The sequence below is a fragment of the Scylla paramamosain genome, chromosome 22, assembly GCF_035594125.1.
Source record: "Scylla paramamosain isolate STU-SP2022 chromosome 22, ASM3559412v1, whole genome shotgun sequence".
NCBI lineage: Eukaryota > Metazoa > Arthropoda > Malacostraca > Decapoda > Portunidae > Scylla > Scylla paramamosain.
The window spans coordinates 13536467-13553210 of record NC_087172.1 but is presented as its reverse complement, the minus strand read 5'-3'; the positions used below and the strand labels follow the sequence as shown (position 1 = coordinate 13553210).

The window sequence follows — 16744 nt, the reverse complement described above, 5'->3', positions numbered from 1 at the left end:
TACCTTATCCCAGGTGTACGCATGATATGGAGAGGTATTGATGCAACACTACCCTTCCTGCAGCATTGGTGCAGTGCCGTGCTGGGCGTGGGTGCGGCGGCGGGCCGGCAGTGGCAGGGCAGCGGCGCCACCCCCGCGACAAATCCTCGCTGGCCAGTGCCAGGCTCAATATGGCTTCACGGATGCACTTGTGACATTTCCCAAACATATATTCGCTACAATCCCAGTGAGTACAACATACCTCACCCTACACCATGACACAGCTAGAATAAATAACCCCGTGTTTCGCTGTACGGCCGCGGCAGTGCCCTGAGGGGCGGCGGGAGGAGGGAATCACACCCCCTGACATAAGCCAACCAGTTAGGAAGGGTTAAGTCTCATATTTAAGAGTCAAGGGTGTGCAGCCTGTATTTCTGTGGTGTTGTTAAGGTTGCCTCAGGCCCAACTGGGTTGCAATGGGCGGCTGTGTATTGGTTTTAAGAGAGTAATGGCGACGTGTGGTATTAGGGTCACGGATATTAAGGCTGAAGAGGACGGGGGTGGTGCCCTCTTGAAAATGCAGTATTAACATATGGGGGGTTACAAAACAAAGGCTGGTGAACGCGTGACAGCCCCTATAATGTGCATATTTACTTGTGCAAACCTTCCACCCTTGTCCATACATAAATAAATATTTTCTTAACCCCTCATTGACTGCAGAAACAACTTGATTACCGAGACCATTACAGTCATCTACCATCCTGTTTGACAATAATCTTTTTACATATTTCCTTTATAGAACCTAACCATGTCAAGCTTCATCTGGTTACTTCACGTCCTATCCTCATTACAAAGTCATGAGATCTGCCCTCACCATTCTGTACCACCTGTTGGACTCTAGCTGCCCACCTCCCCTTACGTGGTTTGATCTAGTTGCAACATGTTAATCTTGATTTGGCAGGAGGTTGTAGCATGAGCCTGGGAACATGCCCATCCAGGCCCCCCAGTGGACCGAATTCTTGTCGTGTCCCATCTGCTGCCATGAGTTTGACAGTGGACAGCGTGGCCCCATCAGCCTCGGCTGTGGCCACACTGTGTGCCGCGCCTGCCTGGCCAAGCTGCAGCGCAACCAGTGCCCCTATGACCAGGTAAGAGAGAGGATGAGAGAAGAGTATGTTAAGTTTCTTGCATTAAAATTTTGTACGTGAATATTTGCATTTCCATCATAATGTCTACATATTTTTTGTTTGTTTGTAATTTTCATTTAATTTAAGGAGAAAAACTATTATTCCAGCTTACTTATTTGTGTTATCAGTATATGCTATAACCTGGAACACACCTTAGGTCATTCCACAAATCATTTTACCACTCACTGTTTTATTTCCCGCTGGAATATCCTTATTCTTTATGTGGTTTAATTTTTGTTCAAATAAGTTTATTTCATGGTTTAATTCTTCTTTGTAGTTTTATCATTCTAATGTATTTCCTAATGGAGTGTTTTCAGTTGTGGCTCGTCCCTGTTTTCAGATTTCTACAAACACTGGCTTAATTTCTAACTACTCTCATTGTGTATGACTGCATTTTAGACTGTAATGCGACTGGAACTGGACCAGCTTCCAGTCAATGGCGCGCTGCTGTCCCTGGTGGGGGCTGGAAGCACTGTGGAGGAGGGGGACCTGCCCCCTCCTCCACCAGTGCCTGCATCCCATACCACTAACTACCTCATGGCAGTCAAGTGTATCAAGGAATTGGCACTCTTTCTCAAGCCCTTCTCTGGTGCGTAAGTGTACTGTTTTGTCTTTAATGTGTTCCAGGCTCATGCTAATTTGTGGCATTGCATATGGCAACCCTTGATCAAATTTTTGAGTTTGTTTTAGTTTTAAAAATAAAATAGTGTTTAGTTAAATTTGTGACCCTGTTTTTCAAAGCCTTTATTTTTGTTCATTTGCCAAATCCATAAATTTCAAGATGGCTATATTTTATGTTGATGTCTAGTATTTCATCTTTGTGCCATTAATAATGACATCATCAACAAACTTTTTACTTCTATAGGTAGGTATATTTCATACAGGGACTGCCATGTGTAAGCCTGGTCGCTTCTTGCAGCTTTCCTTATTTCTTATGTTCTTATGTTCTTTTGAAGTATTCATTTGGTATTTGTAATTCTTGTTATTTACCATTTCTGGTTTATGCATGTAACATAACAATCATAATGCCCCACAGGCTCGGGTACCAATGGCTCCACCTCACTCTTATCCCGGCCAATGCAGAGGAAGTTGGTCACCCTTATCAATTGCCAGCTAGTGGAGGACGAAGGGCGAGCCAGGGCAGTGCGGGCTGCACGCTCCCTGGGTGAGAGGACTGTCACTGAGCTTATCCTCCAGCACCAGAATCACCAGCAGCTCTCAGCCAACTTGTGGGCAGCAGTGCGGGCTAGAGGGTGTCAATTCCTCGGCCCTGGTGAGTAGACATTGGGTGTCATTTGGTTAAGGGTCTGTGAGAAGAACTGGGTGACGTGCAGGGATCAGTTTTGGATTTTTCAAGACAAGCTCCATGTCTTTGTAATCAGTCCAGGTTACCTGATGGTAACCCAAAAATAGCTGTCTGGTTTTGGAATTTTGTGGTAATCTTCAGCCATTGGTTAAAGCTGTATAATTTTTTTTTATCCCTCTGTCTATGTTAATTCTAGTGCAAAGTTTTGTCTTGTCAGGGGAAATAGGTTGGCTGTAAGGTTAGCCATGCCAACTGGTATAACTATAATGACAATCACAGTCATAGTCCTGTTTTGATGAGAAATAACTTTTGGTGAAAGGTTTGCCATAATAAAGAATGAAGAGCAAAACTTGCCAGGTGGTGTGACAACACTGTACAGTTTAACTGTCTATACACTTGTGCATGCACACTTCAGTCCTCTCACCTTCCCCTCTTTCCTTCTCAGAAATAATTCAATATTTCATTCTCCCAATTCAGAGGAGATGCTTAAAATGTATTAAATATATATTTTCCCAGTTACTTACCTCTCCTTATTCCATCCACAGCCATGCAGGAAGAGGTGCTGAAGTTGGTTCTGCTGGCCCTGGAGGATGGCTCAGCCCTTTCCAGAAAGGTGCTGGTGATGTTTGTTGTGCAGCGGCTGGAGCCACACTTTCCACAGGCTTCCAAGACCAGCATCGGACATGTGGTGCAACTGCTTTACCGAGCCTCCTGCTTCAAGGTACAGCACGTAGGTGCAAGGCAGAGCTACCCACCTGGAATGTGAAGGCCAGTGTAGAAGGAAAATTCAGTTTGGCTCAGGAACTTTTATGGAATGTGGGAGTTAGCATTTAGGGAAAAATTTGTTTGGCTAAGAAACTTTTGGTTTGGTTTGATTGAATAATAAATCTTGACAGATAAGGATGAGTAGATCTTAGGTTATAAGGATTAGCATACAAAGGGATTTGTTTCTGGAACTATTAGGAAGAGTGTGTGTGTGTGTGTGTGTGTGTGTGTGTGTGTGTGTGTGTGTGTGTGTGTGTGTGTGTGTGTGAAGTATTGCCATCATCCCTTAATAACAGATAAGAGATGAGATATAGATAGATCTAAACATTTCATACATTAGCTCATGAGTGTGTACATCACAGGTATCAAAGAGGGAAGGTGATTCATCCCTCATGCAGCTGAAGGAGGAGTTCCGCACTTATGAGGCACTGCGGCGAGAGCATGATGCCCAGATAGTCCAGATAGCTACTGAAGCTGGACTAAGAATTGCCCCAGACCAGTGGTCCTCACTGCTGTATGGAGATACTGCACACAAGTCACACATGCAGTCCATCATTGACAAGTTACAGACCCCACAGTCCTTTGGGCAGTCAGTGCAGGTAAGGTACCTGCAATGCTGTTGTTCCTTCAGGTACTGCAAGAGAGCTGCTTGGGTTTCAAACTATGAGATAAGTTTGTGTCATTGGTTTCATTTCTATCTTTGAATTACAAGACTGTCACTAGATGAAAAAACATTTCAAAGTTATCTGGTGATCTGTGTCTGACAGCTGTTTCTAAGAAGTCCTTCAAGGGGATGACCATGACAGAATTATATCCAGTTATTATTTTCCTTGAATAATCTCTTTCTCATCCCTCTTTTTTGTGTCACATATTGCAGCACTGTCTCCTCTCATATCACTGAAAATCACCTTGTACTCGCTACATTTACCTTATGTACATTTACCTCTTATGTATTCTCTTTATTTTACTTTGTCCTTCTTCACTTAATCAGACTATCTGTAGATGGTGTGTTTGATGCCTTCATCCAATCCACATTTCATTCCTTCACCTCTGTATGGTACTTGAGATCTATTATACATTTCTCAAGGAAATCTTTTCTTGTGCATGCTACAATCCTTTGATTGGTGTTTGTTGCAGGAGTTAGTGATAGCTCTGCAGCGCACTGGGGACCCTGGCCAATTGTCATCCCTGCGACCTCAGTTAGAGCTGTTGGCATCACTGGACCCAGCCCCTGATGCACCACCTCCAGGATGGAAGCCATGTGCGGCAGCCATGGAGGCAGTGCGGGCAGTGGTAACTGGCCTTGTTCACTTCATCCAGCACCATGGTAACCGCAAGCTGCCAGATGCCCACCATCCCCACAATGCCAAATACAAGACCAGCATGTGCCGGGACCTCACTCAACGTGGTGGTTGTCCCCGTGGCAACAACTGCACCTTTGCCCATTCAGAGGAGGAGCTAGAAAAGTACCGCAATCGCAGCCGCAAACATGGGAAAGGCTTGGCTCCTCCCATAGCTGCTCCAGCCCTCAAGACCCCATCACAGCACCTCACTGTTCCCCCAGCACCTTTAACCCCTCACCCTCCTGCTGGAGTAGAAACCAAAAATGGGGAGCATCCACCTGCTGCTGGTCCTGTGACAAAAGTCACTGCAGTTGATGAATTGCTTCCAGTTGGAGACCTACCACCACCAGCTGCTCCAATGGCCTATGAAGCCCATAAGTTTGTACACCTGCCAACTCACACACAGTCCTTGCCTGTACTGCCTGCCCCCACCCCCACCCCAGCCATTATCCAACCTGCTCTTGCTCCAACTCCATTCCACCCAGCCCCAGTGGCAGAGTACACTTATGGCTCCTTTCACTGTCAGCCTCCAGTGTTCGCTCAGCCAGCTCCTCCCCAGCAGGCCCTTCCATCAGCTCCTGCAGCAGCCGTATTCCCTGGCCAGGCAGCAGCCATTGTGCCAGACTTGTATGGTGGTAATCCCCCAACAATGCTCCTTAACACAGCTCCAGTGTACAACGTGACAGGGCATACAAATGAGTTTTGCATCCCCATTGCTAACACCAAACCTACCAACTCGGGCCTCCATCCATTGGTCTCCTGCTGGCCAGACACCAGTTGTGCTGCCTTCTGTGTTACCACCTCCCCTGCCACCACCACCTTGGCTCCAGCCTCCATCATGGCCTCTAAATCTATGGAGGAATTAAAAGAGAGGAAGGAAGCCATTATGAACCAGCTGGAGACCATTGTGGGCAAGGAGGCTACACACCAAGTAGCCACACGGATTGCCAATGGGGAGGAGCCCAACAAGCCTCAGGAATTCACCTCCACCTACAGTATCTGGACCTCTGGGGCAGACTTCTACATAGCACCTAAGGGTCTTGAGAAGCCATATGAGCCTGCTGCTGGCTACCGAACCTTTGCTGCACGCAAGGAAGAGGGGAAAGGCAAGGATGATTTTATCCCATTTGATCCTCCTTTGGTGAGTCGGTTTGGACCGATCTCTCGCATGTCCCGCACTGTCATCCAGCCAGCCAACCCCATCCAATCGTCAGTCAGCAGTGCCACTGAGACCACCACCACTCCCACTGTGAGGCGTCCTGTGCCTGCCATCTCCCCTATGCCACAGGTGACTTAGTGTGAAGGTTGATGCCTTCTACATGCTTCTGTCTTGTTGATTGACTCATCATGATCTTCATTCTCTTTTCCTAATGTGTATTAGAATCCTTATATATATATATATATATATATATATATATATATATATATATATATATATATATATATATATATATATATATATATATATATATGCAAGGAAGGAAAGATATAGTTTATTGCCTAACAATTTGCTGTCACCCCATTTCTTATATCTGTTCTGTTGCTACTATCTTTCTCACACACAAACATATCATAGAGAATGTATATGTTCTTTCTCCTTGCAACACAACAACTACTCTAAATTCTTCATATATTTATTCCATACACTTTTTCCTTGCACATATGATATGCATTTCTTATTTCTGCCTAATACTTTGCTTAATCTTGGATCCTCTATAGCAATCCATGCATCAAAATTCTTCCATCTTCACAGTGATATTTGTATATATTCTTTTCTTTTCATAGGCTTTATTAATACCTTCCAACCTGCTCTTCACCATTAATATGCTTTTACTATATATGATCCCCTTTTTTTGTGTCCCAGATGCTGTATCAGCCAGGTGGGTACACAGTAGGAGTGATGACATGCATTCCTGCCTCCCTGGAGCACATGAACACCATGGGCCACGGTATTGTTGATCCACTCTTCACTCAGCTGGAGTCCTCAGGAATCCGGCCTGTTTCAGCAGACCCAGCCCAACAAGAATGTTTGAGGCAGCAATTTGCAGCCACCAGAGAAGGCATGGATGCCATAGTGCTGGATGAAAAGAGAATGGTGAGAATATAAGGTTAATAAGAGATTAGCAGAAGGATGGCTGATAAAGTATAAGTAGATTTCCTGTTGACAAGCTTCCACAAAAATTATGACATGCCAGATATGTGAATGTGCAGGTGCTTCTGAATATGTAGAACTCCATTGTGTGTCATTTACATAAAATTTGCATGTCTCACCTGTAAGGATTAAAGGCAAATAATTTCTATAGTCAGATAATCTGGTTAGTGAGGCTCTCTGCTGTCTTCTGTTCTCCACACAGTAACTGTTTCCACTCTTTCATCTTTTATCAGTCATTCTTAAAGGCTTTCATATTCATCAATAAGATAAGTCACAAATTATATGGATTTTGTATAATCAGGTCAAGGTATTACTTTATCAACAGAAGCTGTATATGTGCTTGCATGTGTTTGGTATACATATTAATGTAGTTCACATTAATAAGTGTGCTCGGCTTGCAGAACAGGTATGAATTACTTACATACATCATAACCATATTGGTTTGGTTTGGACTATTTCTTCTCTAAAATAAGTCTTGAAAATCTACCATGTGTCCTGGAAGTTGAAGGTTACATTTTCATTGACCTATCCTAACTCCATTGGAAGATTATCTGTGCTAGACAGTAATCTGAACTCCTATATATGGCCTTTTAATGAAGTGTATAAATCACTTATTCAAAGAAGCAAATAAATTAAAGTATCATAAAAAGAAATATAGATAATCATAAAAATTCACTCTGGTATGGACAGCATATGGTAGACAAGGCAACAGATAAGTGTTATCTTGCATATGCATCAATATTGCCAGCATTTTCACTCTCCTCAACATCCTTACTTTAAGGCAATATTATGAAGCAAAAAGAAGTAAAACTGGTATATTTAGAGGTTTACCAGTAAATCTTTATTTTCAGTTTGTAATGGTTCCAAAAAAATACGAAGGACATGGCTGGGTTTTCAGTGCTCAGTGGTTGTCTTGTTAATATTGCATGACATTATTTATAGGATTGTTTATTTTTATTCTATTTATTATTCTTGAATTATTATTATTATTCCCTCTGCATTTTGATTATCAAAACTGGGGGTGCTTCCTCGAGGATTAAGCATCTTTGATGCTGGGAAGTACAGCATAAGGTTTCACAATCTTAATTTAGAAAGAAAAAAGTTCACAATGATGCTCATTACCATATAAACCTTTGTGTTTGGTTTGAAATGTGTTTGGCATATCACAATGATGCTCATTACCATATAAACCTTTGTGTTTGGTTTGAAATGTGTTTGGCATATTCTCTGTTTCTGTATTCCAGGCTAATATCTCTTTGTAAAAGGCATATCAGGAATTTAAGTTTCAAGTATTCTGGAGGTGAATTTAAGTTTCAAGTATTCAGGAGCTGTCTTGCACATGCCAACTGGCCACTTGCAGTCTCATATTCCTTTGTTCTAACAAGGGCTTGCTGAAATTAAGCATCCTCACTTGCAATTTGGCAGGTGTATCATTAAGAATTTTTCAGTGACAGTAGCCTGTTACTGTCTTAAGTCTTAAGCAAGGGAATGGGATGTGTGGTGTGGATGAGGTCTCAGTTTTATATTCTGTGATCTCGTATCTCTCTCCAAAAGGTGACAGTCAGCAGTCCAGTATATGACCAAGACTGGATGAGTTACCAAGAGATGACTTGTTTTCTCTTGACAGGCAGAGTTACAGGAAGTGCGTTTAAAGGAGGAGCTGAGTCTGGTCATGAACGGAATTGAGGTCAAGCGCAAGGAGATGGAAAGCAAGGCAGCCTCTCAGGTGGGTGTTCACTCTGGCCTTCAGTGAATGTTACCTTCTTTTGATTGTCCAAAATGATGGAGCTAACAGACATTTCAAATCTGAGTCTGCTGTGAAAGAAAAGTGAGAGGAGATTAAGAGAGTAAGAGTATGCAAAATAGGAATTCAAGAACAGGAATAATTACTCTTCATTCGTAATATAATCCTGAAGGGATTTCCTGAGAACAAGTGCCAGATGTAGAGAAAGAAATAAACAATGATGCAATGGAAACGAACATGTGGCATGCAGTTTTAATGCAAAAAATAAGCCTGCAGCTCAATTGTAAATGTTGGCTGTTAAGCAGGTCATGAATAAGACTTTCATATATTGTTTAATTTTATCCAAATACTTTATTATTGTAGATAATGTCTGATAGCAAATAATAGATAGATGCAAAATGTTTACTGTACTGAGTGTCCTGCAAGTAATGTATGAATTAATCCAATGGACTCACTCCTCCCTCACTCCTCAGTAACATGGCAGAATATTTAATATTTTTAATACTCCTACTTGTAATGTCCATCTTGTTGCTGTTAAGTTGGATTTCCTAATATGATCCATTTATCACAGGACACTTCTGAGAAGGACCTTGGGGACTTTGAAAAGAATTGGAAGTTTGATTTTGAGGATGAGAAAGAGTGACAGGTGATGAGGTGAGGTGCAGTACCTGTCCCTTGCTGCTACTAGAATTGGTGAGTCCTGCTCCTACCCCTGTTGTTCCCTGCAAGCTGTGATCTGAGTGAGGCCTTGCCCTCTGCTGTCTGTTGCCCAGGCAAGGGTCCTAGAGGTGAAGGTGTGCTGTGCTAGGACCAGATAATCAAATATACAAAAGAAGGGCAAGGGTTTTTTAGTGAAGATTTATGCAATTTGTATATTTTTTGTGGATGGGCTAATCAGGGATGAAGTTAATGAGTTGTGCAGTATTTTGCTGCTATCAAGCACTCTAAACCAAGGAATAGATATTTAAGAAAAGTGAATGAAAGTATGGGTTGCAGTTTGTGATGGACTGCTTGTCACTTGTTATGGAAGCACATGGTCACATAAAATTTGTGCTCTTATTGTTTTGTGGAGCTCTTTGGAAAACTGGTTGACATTTCATGGTGCCAGACATCAGGTGCTTCTCTAACCTTCTGCAGCACCTTTTTTAGTAGATATTTTATTTTCAGTCTCCTCTATCTGGTTTGATATCCCTAAAGCCCTTTGGCATGCAGGAGGAAGCTTTATATATATATATATATATATATATATATATATATATATATATATATATATATATATATATATATATATATATATATATATATATATATATATATACACACACACACACACACACACACACACACACACACACACACACACACACATATTGTATACAATTGAGGCTTGCCTCATATATATATATATATATATATATATATATATATATATATATATATATATATATATATATATATATATATATATATATATATATATATACATACATACATACACACACACACACACACACACACACACACACACACACACACACACACACATATATATTGTATAAAGGAGAGGCTTGCCTGACAAATGTACAAGGAGTATTATAGTCTGAGAGTTTGTGATTATGAGGCAGTGGTCTGTTTAAATCTCAAACCATATGCCTTGAGACACATTATTCCCATTACAGCACAACAGCAGTCTGAGAGAATACTGGGTAGCTAATACACATTTTAATATTATGAAGAGAGTATATACATGTACTCTTTACATAGGATTCAGTGAGTGTCATGTCCTCCAACAGTTGTTTGATTGGTTGTGTGTTGGTATGGTATGTGTTAAATCACCTCAGTGATAACCTTCAGACCAACTGGCTCAGGTCATAGGCAGTGTGTCATTGTCATCTGTGTGTTGTGAAAGTTCAGAGTGGTTGCAGAGGCACAAGCTTTCTGTCGGTGGCACTCTTCTCTGCATAGATCTTGAGTGTACTGGCAAACAAATCAACAGATGACTTATCCTCAGTTCAGAGTGTAGGAGTGGGTGCCTAAGAGGTATGTTTGTCGCCAAGATTGTCATGATTGGAATTATGAGTCCAGTGCAAAATTTTGATGAGTTGCTTTAGTTTTCTTAGAAAGCTAAGATGCCAGATGGAGTTCTGGCAAGGCTTCTTACTGTCAGTATCATTGCTGACTAAGCTTTGAGGGATGTTGCCAACACTTTGCATATATGCTTGACATTATTCAATATTCTCTTAGCAGTATTTGCATAAATTAATATTTGTATTTAAATATTCGAAAATACCATTGAGTTTTTTATTTAGTCCATTGATGTTTCAATTAGATAACTTTTTAAGGTCTTTGGATGCCTATATTTCTAGTGTGGACTACTTGTATTTCCTTTGTATCTTGAGTTTTGTGTCTGCTTCATCTTGATATCTGTGGTCTGTCTGGAAGAGTTTCAGCTCAACATCCAAATCAGGGGACTTTGTCCCTCAGAGGTATTGAATTTGTTGAATTTGAGAGGGTTGTGTGTTGTTTTGCCTTTTTCCAAATCCTGCAGCTCTTTGTCAACTTGATATTTGTAAATATTTGTTCATTCACACATCAGAGATATAAACTGACTGTGTTTAAAGTATTAAGAACTGAAACATCGTAATGAAGATAAAAATGCCAATAAATTTTACACATTTCTCATTATTCAGCATAGATCTTAATTACTGTAAAACACAGTGCTGTGGGGTTGATTGATGGACATGAAAGTTTCTTGGTTATGGGAATAATGCACAAGAGAAACATGCAATCCCATTGTTTCAGTAGAACACTGATGCCTTCACTCCACTGAACTGCTTCGTCTTGGTTTTTCCTAAGTAGTATTCACAATCCCATTTTCTGACAGTAATTTGTAACAATGCCAATACTGAGTAGTGAGCAGAAGATTAATGATTGTACAAATTTCACACTGCAGTTAGGTAAAAGCTTTTTATTATTAAGGTTCTATGTAAATGCCCAAATTGTCTAGTGTACAAGTTTGTAAAATGTTTATATTTTTGTATTTATTGTCTCCCACTGACAGATGGAACTCATCCTCTGTACAGATGAACAAGTGGTCTGCCCATTTAGTTAGCATAATGATGGACAGACTTACTTTTCCCTTTCGTTAGTGTTAGCAATCTATTGTAATCCACTTGGCAAGGAAAAGACCCAACTCTTTTAAGAGACTACTGCATCTGTCTCCCATGAATGAAGAAACTGGTTTGTATTGTTCATACTCCTTGCTGCCTATTTAATCTTTTTTGGTACAGATTTTGACTGGAATACACATCAAGAACTTTTGAACTTAAATTTTGGTCTGTAATGTGTTATGTAAAAAAAGAAAAATTAGACCAAGTGGGTCATTAGTAATCTTGCTTGTGTCGTCTTATATTAGGGAGTTATTCTTGACAGTAAAATGAATGAGGTAAGTAAGTGTATGCCATGTCAAGACTCGTAATTTTGATAACATTTCATGCCACACTTGTATCACATTTTCTTAAAACTGGACAAGTCTGAAGCGTATCCTGTCTGTGCATCTGTGGTCTCTGATTCTCCATATTCAGTCAGGATACTCTTGTAGACCTCAGTAGTCAAGAAAGCAGACAGGTGCCATGTCAGGCTGAGGTCATGTGACAATGTATATTATGCAGTAGGTACTGAAGGGTGCCTAAATTTATGTTGCTAATCACTTTTCATCTAATTTCATCACTTATTTTTATATACATAAGTAATACACATCCACTCTGTATGTACAAAAGGCAGACTGACTTTTTACACCTTCTGCTGGAGGACCCATTAGTATTGTGGCTGGACATTGACCTTACTGAGATTGTTTTTTATGGTTATGGTTCATGCAAAGCCTTTCATGCCATGATCAAGGATGCCCTTTGAAACCACCAAACTTTTAGAGTGAATTTTTTTCTTAGTAAGATGGCAGAAGGATAAAATTATTCAAAGAAAGAGTACTGAAAGGCAGAGATGGCGACATACAACCACACAATATTAACTTAAGTTAATTTGTTATGTAAAAGCTGTTGCTTTGCCATGCATTGGCATATTGCCTTGTCATCTGTTAAATCTATTAAAGTTTAGCCAAACAGCACAAGTTGTACAAATTTAAGCTAAAACATGACACAAATATTCAGCCTGTTGAAGACTTCAGACATTTATTTTCAGTGCAGATTCTAGATTCCATCTTGGCCCTGTAAGATTTTCTGTATTACCAGCAGACTGCTGTTGTAACATTTAACTCCAAAAGTAAGGCAGGGGATGTAGAGGGTCACACATCAAGGCTGTTGTAGCACCCTTTGGTACCCATGCAGATTGTTAAGCAGGAGGTTCATGGGTCTGTTCCCCCCCCCCACACACACACACACACACACACACACACACACACACACACACACTTGTTTTCTTCAGTAGCTGAAGACAAACTGAATACTGCTGAGATACATTTTGAGTCACTATATAAAGAATGTAATTTATAGTATGTTATGCAATGGGACAGAGCAAGGCAAGTTATAGCTGATGTGATAGAGAGAAAGAATCAATTGTAAACACCTGAACTAGAAACACAAAGATGGCTGGACCTTTTGTGCTTCAGTTTAAAGGTAATCATAATTGATTTATATTGTTGGAATGGGGAGCTTAAGTTGTGTTGCTCTGTCTCCCTCATCAATGATTTGGCTTATAATTATAATCATGTCATGAGGTATAGATACACATTGTAGAGACAAAGTATTCACTGCCTCTGGAATTAATTGTCCATCATCTGTGAATTAATGTTTACCATGATAAATGCCTTGTGTGTGTTTCATATTGGAATAGTTTGTATATTATTGTACAATAGAGAGAGAGAAAAGTTATTGGAGCACCATTGTAGCCAAACGCACTTCATGAAAGTGTGGTCTTGGCAACACTGGTCATTTGCTGCTGAGCTTCTTCCCAGTATTGTGCTGCTGTCAGGGGTGGAGGGCAAGCTTCTTGGACTGATCAGATCATTTCCTCTTTAAATAGTAGTTTTCTTCATTCTAATTTACTTATAATTTCTCATTCAGTTTGGGATTCAAATCCAAAATAGCTTAATCTGATTAATTTTGCTAAGGATTGATACTGAATGTCCCAGTGTACCAGACCACATTCAAGTAAATGAGTTTTTAAGTTTCTTCAAGAGTGTTATTTGTTTTTAAATTATTTAAATCTTGTTTTAATTGACAATTATCTTACTAGAAATAATTTTGAGTGTTGGATGGCCCTACTTACCTTGGCAGCCACTTCAGGGGGAGAAGCCCAAAATGCCATTGCTGAGGACATTTAATCCCTGGGAACTACGTTACCTGGCGAGATGAGTCCAAATTATGTACATGAACATTGAGCAAGATGATGTGTGAGTCACCGGGTCTTGACAGGCAAGTGTTGTGGGACACGTCAGTGGTTTGGCTCCTGCTGGCACTCCATCTGCCAGTCATTCAACAAGCTTGTCTGCAGTGCTCCACTGAAAACAAAAAGATATAAGCAAAGTTACCATTGCAGATATAACAACTTTTGTGTATTGTAACACTCATCTTGCTCTTCTCATGGTATTAAGCCTATATTAGGAATTGCCAAATTGATTAAAAGTTTATAGCTTTTATTGAGTATAGATTAATTATTTACTGTGTATGTATGAATTATCTACTTCCCATGGGAAGCTTTTTTTTTTTTTCTGCAAACTGCAAATTCTATTATGAAATCCTTTCTATGGGTTGGTGTAGAATTATATCATTCTTTTCTAACAAATAATGTACATGTTGTTGGAAGTGCATAACAAATTATTAAGATAGTGGAGTATGGAAGTCCTTTGTTAGCAGACCCTGCAGAGAGCTGCTGTGATGTCATGTTTCTTGTAAAGTGTTGTTTGTAGGTGGAAATATTTTTATCTTAGCAGTCATGTCTGGTCTGGTCAGCATTGCACTAAGCTGCAGGGAGAATGGGAAGAGCTAAGGTTTAGTACCACTAACTTCACATTCTTCCTTACCATAAGTTATCATCACCACCTTACTCAGTTTTAACTCTCTGAGATCTGCTTCTTAAGTTCTCAAATATATGGATGTGCCAGCAAGTACATACCATTATCCTTGCTCCACTGTAGCTACATTTGTGATTTCTTGGTGTGTTTTCTGTCTTGGCATCTGTAGGAAGCCATGTTACATCCAGGCATCTTTTTTGGTGTTTGTTGTCTTGGCCAAGGTCTGTACTGCTCTTTAGGTCTTGTTCCTCCTGGCCAAGTTCTAATGAATACCAGTCCTTGTCCTTGGCTTTGTCAATAATATCCTCTTTAAGAAGAGCATCACTCCTAGTGGGATAATATTTTGATTTATTACTCAAATTCCAGTCATGCAGATGCTTTTGTTAAGAGACATTGTTGACATGTAGTTTTAGGCAGATTACAATGACAAGATGAACAGCTTCCATCTCATGAATGAACACTTATATTGCTTGTTATTTGTGTAAAAACACAGAAATTGTTCAGTGTTATTTTGAAGGAAATTCAAATACTAATTTCACTCCAAGATTTTTATTTATTTATTATCATTATTTTTTTAAACTTTTTTTTTAATTTTTTTAACAGATTTGGTAAGCTGCTTCTTTTAAGACTATAATTTGATTTATATGTGCTGGAAAAAATCTCCATTGAGTGTTCTTGGTGTTGGGGTGTGGAACATTCATCTTGTCATGGTGCTTTTGAGAACCAGAGATGCAGCCTGATGACATCTGAATCCACTGGTGGCTCAGTTCAATATCCAAGTTACCATCTGTGCCACCAGTCTGGGAACACTATTCCAAGACACAAGCTTTTGTAATGTGCAAATCAGACTCTATAATCAGTTAATCTGGTTAAAAAAAGAGGGGAAAAAAAGTTGTCTGAACTTTGATATGAGTACAATGAATGAGGTTAATACCAGTCTTAGCACTTTTCTGTAAAGTAAAACACTGTGTGAGAACCCACTTCCCAATTGTAGATTCCACTGTCACTGAGGACATTTGCTTTTTCATCATGATGGATAATCATGATGGATGAAATGGGAGAAGAGGTGCATAAAAGAATTACAAGCTATTGGAATCTTGTGTTAAGCAGACACTTAAATTTTAGTATAGATGAACAGCCAGTTATGTAGATAGCATGTTAGTTGATAAAGGATGCTTTATTCATATGAAGTTTTGACATCTATTCAAGCTGGATTGTCTTAATATAGAATTCACCTTTGTCCTCCCAAATAAATTACTTGCTTTTATCTGAACCAAGAGAAAACCAGTGTGTGCTATGGTATAAACAACTCAAGGATACTCTACATTCTGGCCTTACCTAGTGGCGTAGACAACTTTTGTATTTAGCTTGAATACAGATAGTCTCCCAGTGACTAAAGTATAAAAATTTAAAATGATGCTTCTCACAAGGTATTTTCCTGGTGGGAATGAATTCTGTTATCTCACAATGGGATGGCAGTGAATGAAGATCTGTCAGGCTGGATCTCTGGTGGGGAAGGTTAGGCTCTCACAATGAGAACTGAGCGGGGCTGTCCGTGCCCCACAGTGCCCCGCCACGGCTGCCTCTTATTGGACTGTTCTCATGTCCTGTAAAACTCTCTGGCTCTATTTTGGAGCAGATTATGGACTCCACTTCTCTGTTTTAGGAGGGACCACGGCCATCTTGCTTCATGTACAGCCACTGGGTCTTGATCTTTTGTAGGATGGAGAGGGATTTTTACTTTTTTATATTCCCAGTGTTACTCCTGAGCCTGGTTGAGGGCAAGAAGGTAAAGCACTAAGTGGAGGCCATTTTTTAAAAATCCAACCATGTTGAGTGACAGGTGTCTCCTCTGGGGCTGGGCAGCTCCCCCTCTGATGTTAGCATGTTGCACATGTATCGTTACGATTATATTAATCAATATGTCATTGTACTTTGCCCAACAATAAAACTTATGTGAACTGTAATCTGTGTATGTCAAGTCCTGTTGCATGAAAGAAACTGATGAGACTTTCCTATCAGGGAACATGAAAAGGATGGTATACAGAATATCCTACTTTTCAAAACAAAGAGGAGATACAAGTGCAAGGCAAAATTAACAGCCTCAGAGCCTGGCAGCAATGAGCAAATTCTGGGGCGTCAGGAAGAAGAGGGGATAGTTAAGTGGAAAGCATCTCGATAAGTATCTAAACTTAAGAGGATGCTTTAATAATCTCTTAATGAAGAATGACTGCCAGTAA

At 40.1% G+C, this 16744-nt stretch overlaps 1 protein-coding gene across 3 annotated transcripts; it reads left to right on the top strand.

The window, feature by feature from the left end:
• On the top strand, positions 1-9713 carry LOC135111596 (roquin-1-like). Of its 3 annotated transcripts, none has more exons than XM_064025068.1 (10): positions 1-226; positions 941-1127; positions 1566-1755; positions 2203-2439; positions 3018-3193; positions 3600-3836; positions 4375-5868; positions 6445-6675; positions 8287-8458; positions 9048-9097. In XM_064025068.1, exons 2-9 carry the CDS (start codon positions 966-968, stop codon positions 8416-8418), a joined length of 2859 nt encoding a protein of 952 aa, XP_063881138.1. In that variant the 5' UTR covers positions 1-226; positions 941-965; the 3' UTR covers positions 8419-8458; positions 9048-9097. The 3 variants fall into 3 exon arrangements, with proteins under 3 accessions (XP_063881138.1, XP_063881137.1, XP_063881139.1); XM_064025067.1 differs by having other exon boundaries at positions 3-226; positions 8360-8458; positions 9048-9713; XM_064025069.1 differs by lacking the exon at positions 1-226 and having other exon boundaries at positions 987-1127; positions 1566-1759; positions 8360-8458; positions 9048-9713.
• The last annotated feature ends 7031 nt before the right edge of the window (positions 9714-16744 follow it).